The 7,055-nt window shown below is 44.2% G+C and overlaps 1 protein-coding gene across 1 annotated transcript; it reads left to right on the top strand.

The window, feature by feature from the left end:
* Window positions 1-2,297: 2,297 nt before the first annotated feature.
* LOC106656141 lies at window positions 2,298-3,961 on the top strand. The gene is made up of 2 exons (XM_014376831.2): window positions 2,298-3,481; window positions 3,604-3,961. The coding sequence occupies exon 1, from the start codon at window positions 2,729-2,731 to the stop codon at window positions 3,470-3,472; it is 744 nt and encodes a 247-aa protein (XP_014232317.1). The 5' UTR covers window positions 2,298-2,728; the 3' UTR covers window positions 3,473-3,481; window positions 3,604-3,961.
* The last annotated feature ends 3,094 nt before the right edge of the window (window positions 3,962-7,055 follow it).

Genomic DNA, 7,055 nt, shown 5'->3' with positions numbered 1-7,055 from the left:
GACATTATTCTTTCTATTTCTTAAAGGTCTAATAACAACTTTAACCAATGAAAATAAATATTCAAAAATTAATTTTTTTCCATTCTGGTACTTTTGAAGAATAGCTTCTCGTTATTTTGAAGTTCTTTAAAAGAAACATTAAAAATCCTTTTGAGGATCTGCCTTCGTAAAAAGGACGTACCAGCCACTTTTAGTTTATCCATTTTTAACTTTTTTGAAAACTATATGCATTAGATAATTGAGCTATCGCATCTTTTAATTCTTCTAAGCTTTTCAATAACTGAATTCTACCCATAATTAATTTTACTAGAACGACAAATGTGTTTTACTAACAAGGAGCCGTCAGAACTAACGGAAAACTGTTATAATAATACAAAGCGACACATAGCGGCACATAGCGACGCGTAGGGACGGCGCTATGCATTTTGAGGACGTTGGGGACCTTTGGGTCGAGTTGGGCCACGAAGTTGAAACTTCGGAATTTGATAGTTGATAACACTCATAATGTTCTACCGAAATTTTAGCATCAATTGTCGAATGAATTTTTGCATAAGTTAATTCCAAAAGTACATTTTTTAACATGGGAATCCTAGGAAAGAGCAGATTTTTCACACAATTTTAAGTGTAACTTTATGTCAAAATGGGAGATCGTGACCAAATTTCGCATAATGAAAGATGAAATCCTTACTTTTTAAATAGTATCAGTTATATTGTATATTCACGAGCATATTTCAAAGTAATTTTGTAAAAATAAAAAAATGTCGTCTTTATTTTACATGCAATCTAACTCGAGAGGTTAACAGCAGACAAAAATACGCGTGATAGCATGCGTATTGGCTTTGAGCCTATGATACCACCGACCCACCTAGTCAAATCAAGTATCTACCTTCCGCTGTTTTTTGACAGTTGCTGATTTGAACTCGGTTGCGTCCCCAACGTCCTTAAGTGTGCAGGCCTTAGGTTTTCTAAACCTTTCAATCGCTCCGCGAGTGACTCTATATATAGCGAAAAGAAGTTCATCGTGTGCTTTACAGACGTTACATTGGATAACACAAGTGCGCCACCTCGAGGTCAACTCATATCCCTAAGCCCTAACTTATGTGTGTTCTTATTATATAGTATAGTAATTCAAAGAGGGTGGAGGTGAGATGTAAAGGAAAGGGGTGGATGGAGTTGGGAAATGAAGAGGCGCTCAACGGGACAGAATTGCGAAGCGTGCAGAGCGGAAGATAGCGCGACAAGAGTCGGAAATAGTACTGTAGCACGAGGCTCGCGAAGAGAGAGAGAGACATTTATTGCCACGCTGTACACAACGACGACGACGACACGAGACAGTACTGCCACCACCAATGCCACACCATATATATACGTATATAACTCGCGGGCTTGCGCGAGAGTAAGAGAAAGACCGCGAGAGAGAGAGAGAGAGAGAGAGAGAGACAGACAGAGGCGTACATACAACTCAAAGTCGAGATGGCAGAGAGAGAGAGAAAGAGAGAAAGCTTGCGAGCGAGTAATGAACAAGTTGCAAGCACTCGGGGAGCAAGAGAGCGAGCGCGGCAGAAGAGAGCCTGCCGCTTCTGATGCTGCCCGTTAATTGTGAATGCCATGCATTTTCATAGCCCACGCGCGCGCACGCCCGATGTTTATAAGAAGATTTGGCAGTCAAGTGCTAAGTCAGCCGGAAGCTTTACCGCTGCTGCTGCTGCTTCATGGCAAACTGGCGAACTGTAGAGCTAGCTTCGAATGCTTTGGCACTTTGCGAGAGTCTGTGTTTTGCGAGAGAAAGAGAGAGAGAGAGAGAGAGAGAGAGCGAGACATGGTATATATAAGACCGCTCCTCGCTCGCGCGTTGAAGGGCATGAATCAACAACTCGTGCCAGGTAAATCCGAGGCGCGCATATGCAGCGCAACGTCTTATATTATATATCGTTCAGCGAAGTAGTGAGCGCGCGCCGTAACGACTACTGCCTGCGGCACTCGCAAGTTTTATGTGCCGGTGCAGTTTAGGCGTCCAATCGGGTGCTATATATATATTGCAGTCCAAGAGGGCTTTATTTTGCAGCGTGCGAGCTCTATTCACACATGCAGCAATTGCAAAGGCTTCTGTGTAAGATCCAATTGTGTGGTCCTCTGAACTTTTTGGTCTGATCGGACCAACGACCATTAGAGCTGCATAGACTTGTATCACGGTGAGATGACGTCGAGCGCGCTAGAATTCGCGGATTAATTGCGCAGCGTATAATATAAGGTGTGTGTAGTTGACACGAGGTACACGGTGACTAAAAATTCTCTCCCTCTTTTGTCTGTACGTGCCTATCAACGAGTAAACGCGCGTTCGATCGTGCTGCGTATCTTCCGATTTCTGTGGCTCGTAGTTTTGAACCGAAAGTTTTCTTTTTTTTTCGTGTCGTAAGCGCGTGATCGGCATCCGTCTGCTCTGCACTCGTGTTAAAAAATTTAATCGTAATGACTTTGACTTCTTAATCTATCGAGATCTGTGCCACATTCGTGCGTGTTATGTATACTTTGGTCGTCGAAGTATATAGCTGCCGACTGCCTCGTGTATTTGTTTTGATTTGAGTTCAGTGTTTCACGCGAGTTTTGCTTTTGTTCTACACTGAGCTGTGTATAATTCTGCCGAGACTTCGGACACTTGAAAACTTTACGTTGAAATCGACGTTATTCGAGCATTTAAAAATCGTGCCTGACTATAACCGCCGGCAACATGACGTTAGGCAGCGACGAGATTATCCCCGTACCCACGGATGTCACCGCCGAGATCAAGGCTCAGCTCGACTCCATCGTGGCGCAGGTGCACGCCATAAATCTGCGGTGCAAAAAGATCGAGGACTTGATCGCGGACGCCAACAAGAAGAACGACGACACTCGGAACGAGCTGGCCGCTACCAGGGCCGAAGTCGGGCAGCTCAAGGAGTACTTGCTCATACAGCCGAGTACCGAGTTGCGCGTGAACGGCTTACCCCTGTCCTTGCCTCACGATACAACCGAGGCCCTGAGCAATATCTTCAAGTCCATCCTGAAAGTGCTCGGCGCAGACAGATGTCACCAAGACGTGCTGCGGTACAAGTTCTGCAAGGGGGGCCCGGCGTCGGCTCCGCAGACTGACCACGATAAGCCGCTTAAGTCAGCGCCATCCACCACCTTCTCGTTCGTCGCTATCTTCACGCAGAACGTGTCGCGAGCTCACGTCGTGAAGCGCAAGCGCATCCACGGACCTCTGAAACTTTCCGAGATTGCTCCGGATCATGCTGGGCCCGATGTCCAGGTCGATCTCTGCGAGAACATGACGCCGTACATCTACAAGCTGTTTCGCGCGGCGAAGGCCCGTGCCAAGCAGCAAGGCTGGATCACCGTGTATCAACAAGATGGGCAGTTGTACGCGCTCAAGACCCGAGACAGCCAACCGATCGGGATTTTTAGTGAAATCGACCTGGCTTCCATCGTATAATAATTACGGGTAACTTATTTTATAAATTTTTTTTATGAACCTCACGATGTCAAACCTGTGGATGCGATAAAAATGTTTTTTAATCAATATGCATGTTTATAAATCATAGATATTTGAAAAATTGTTCACAGCACCACCCGATGTTTTCCAATTTGACGCAGTGTGCAGCTGCAATTTGAAGCACCGACCCATTCAGCTGTGGCGCTCGCGAAATATTTATAGACGTCTAGACGAGCCATTATGGCAGGGAAAAAAATTCATCGGGGGAATCGAAGAACGGTAGAATAAATGGTTTTCTCTCTAATGAGCTTTAGAGGCCATTCTTAATTTTCTTGCGCGTATTTTTTTGGAAATACTTTTCCAAAAAAACTAATCCAAAAAAACCGTTAAATACTAATTAATTGTAGTTTATAAAAACTGATAATACATAATTATTTGTTCCTTTCTTCTTTAATTTTGAAATACAGCTCTTTTGACTCAAACAGTGTAGAACCCTTTTGGATTTATTTTCGTCTCCTAAGCTCTTATTTCTTTGAATGAACAATGTTGTCAATAGCATCATTTCATAAACAATTCATCTACAGTATGCATTGAAAACTCAAGACAATTATACAACGAAGTTTCATAGCTTTGAGCACAATAGCTTTTACGTCGCAGAGGCCAAACAAGAAAAAAGCTACAAAAATTTGCCCTCACGTTGTCGCATCGTACACCATTCGAACTGTGTACATAGTAGTCCTTTGTGAGTAAGCAACGCTGGGCTGCCAAAGGTATATACACCAGCTTCGGGAACGCGTAAGCCATGGCCACATAAGTTCGTTAGGTCGTCGGTTGCAATTTTCGCGCGTTACGAAAATTTACGAGGTTGGTAAAAGCTCACGGAGATTATCTCGCAGACTCGCACCTGTGAAGCCTCGTGTGTGGGTAACCCGCTCTATCAATAAAACTCGAATATTTTCGGATCGATTTTTCGAATTAGGAAAATTATTAATGATTTTCTTCCACATGGTAAAGAAAAAAACGTTTTCTTTTTACTTTTGCTTCTGTATATTCGAGTAAACAAATTGACTAAAGGTGAAGCACAAATCATGATGTACATTATAAAGAAGAGAAATAAGAAGGAACATTTTCATCCGAAGGTCAATTTTACCGACCATCAAGCAGTGCAACGGGTCACAGTATCAAGAATACATAGAAGGACGTGCATAGGGCGCGCAGAGTCCGGTAGGTTGGAGCTGTCCATTGAACGCGAGCGAATAGTGCGTTGCACACGGACGGGTTAAAAAGCGATAGAAATCGCCCGAGAGCGCTACATGCAGAGTGGCTGCTGCAGAGAGAGAGAGAGGAGCTTCGTAAGCTCCCACCCTCCTCGTGCACGAGAATCGAGCGAGAGAGAGAGAACGAAGCGATAACCGCGCGCCCCGTAATCCCGAACGGTGACGATATATCGGCCGCGCGGCGCGTTTCAGTCCCGGACATATAAAGCCTCGTTCCATAATGTCGAGAGCTGCGAGCGCGGCACACGTACACACGCGCGCACACACACACAGACTGTTCGGAGGATCCGGCAGTGCAGCGCGCGATCTGCCGTACGTATATAGATATACACAGAGTTTGGACTGCCCAACGGGGCTCTGGCGGACGGCTTTTGCCCCCTTGTCGTCTGACAAAATGTTGTCATTTGCAGCTTATCTGGCGCTACTACGTACGCGCGCTCGCTATATAGCAATGATTGCCGATCTTGCGTTTCGACCACATCGCTCTCTCTCTCTCTCTCTCTACTCCATACTCTCGACGCTAATCGCCTCGCGAGCTCCGAGTAACACGAGTGATTATGCCGTTTGTTGCTTTGACAAGTGCCCCACGTGTTACGGCGCTGCTCGTATATATATACCTACATACAGTACGTGAGTCGAGCTGCGAGCGAAAAAAATATAAATTATCTTATAGCCTTTGGAGGGGCTCGTTTTTTTCTCTGCCCGACTTGTTTTTACAGTAACAACTTTTTTCCCTCTGCTCTGCTTGTGTGTACGCGTATACGTGTGTGTGTGTGTGTGTGTGTGTGTGTAATCTGTTACGTCGAATATACTAGTTTCTTTCTAATTTTTTTCTGAACAATGGACACAATTGCATGCATCGCGAGTAATAATTCACTACGTAAAAAAATTCGAAAACAACTTTCGAAAGTATTGTTTTTGCAAAATTTTATCTCGAACATTTCAAACATTGTTTGCCAAGAGTAAATAATAACAGTAATTACAAAACTAAATTGCGAACGAACAGTATACCATTGAACGTAAAATAGCACGAAAGTCCTGTGTTGTTTGTTGGAGCAGAATGGAAAACAAATTTTCCACATTTTTCCCCTTTCTCTCTCTCGCACGGTGACTTAAATACCTCAAAAAAACCAAATAAATTAAGAAAATTGCATCCCCCAGCGCCTTTTCTTTTCCAAGTAAGTGGAGCCACCTCTAGCGCGACGCATGAATATTTATTCAAAATTTTCTGCTACGCACGCGAGAGTGAGAGAGAGGCTGATCTTCCTCTTTTGCACAGGCTACATGCATATTTAGCACCCTTACTTAGAGTAGATGTTACGAGCCAAACTACAGTTTCCCTCGCCTCGCGCAGATGACCCTTTTCTGGAATAATGAAGGAGTAAATCTCGGAAATGGATTGTCAAACGCGCCTCTGCATTTTTTCGCCTTTCTCTCTCTCTCTCTTTCTCTTTTCAGTCATTTTTCATTAATTATTATCTGAAGATGCTGGGACTAATTAAAAGTTAAAATTCATAAAAAAATTAACGAGTTGTCTTCGAATGGTCTTAAATATGCGCAAAGGACGCTCGCGAAATGACGATTGTATATGCGACGCACGATGACGTAAAAATATGCATTAGTATTATTCAAGGGAATTGCGGAAAGATAAGAGTATATTTAAAAGCTCACTCGGAAAATTATTATCGTGCTCGGATTTTAGAAATGATATTTTCGCTCGTCGTTGGATAACGACGACGTCATCCGCGCATTTTGCAAAATACCAATTTTCTATATTCAGGGCAAAACGAGATTTGGCTTGTTACGAGCGAAGTAGTGGCGCGGAGTAGCGTGTTTATTACGAAGCACACACGACTGCGGATAACTTCATTATTCCAGAAATAATATTTCAGCTCTGATAAAAAGGGGCAACTCATCACAAAAACAAAGGAGCGTGTCGTCGTCGTCGTCGGGTGAAGTTGCAGCAGCAGCAGCAGCGCACATACATACATATGCGAAAGCTGCGAGTAAAATACTGCTGCAGCGAGTTGCCCGTAGTAGTATAAAGTCCCCCAGCTTATACAGCAGTTATATACGATCAGCAGGAGGATTTCGAGACAAAGTTGCATTTTGCTTTTGAAAAGCACTCACGAAGCGCTACTTGGCTCCGTACCAAGTGACATCTGTTTGACTCTCTCTCTCTCTCTCTCTCTCGCTCTTTCCACTGGCTCGAGTTGGCTGGCTGGCTGGCTAGGTCAGCTCGTGCAAGATTCCGCGTGCCGCTCCCACTGCTGCTGCTGCTGCTGCCGTTGCCGCTGCTGCTCGTT

Source organism: Trichogramma pretiosum, unplaced genomic scaffold, assembly GCF_000599845.2.
Source record: "Trichogramma pretiosum strain Unisexual culture from Peru unplaced genomic scaffold, Tpre_2.0 scaffold64, whole genome shotgun sequence".
Lineage (NCBI taxonomy): Eukaryota > Metazoa > Arthropoda > Insecta > Hymenoptera > Trichogrammatidae > Trichogramma > Trichogramma pretiosum.
This window is presented reverse-complemented; position numbering and strand designations above follow the sequence as displayed.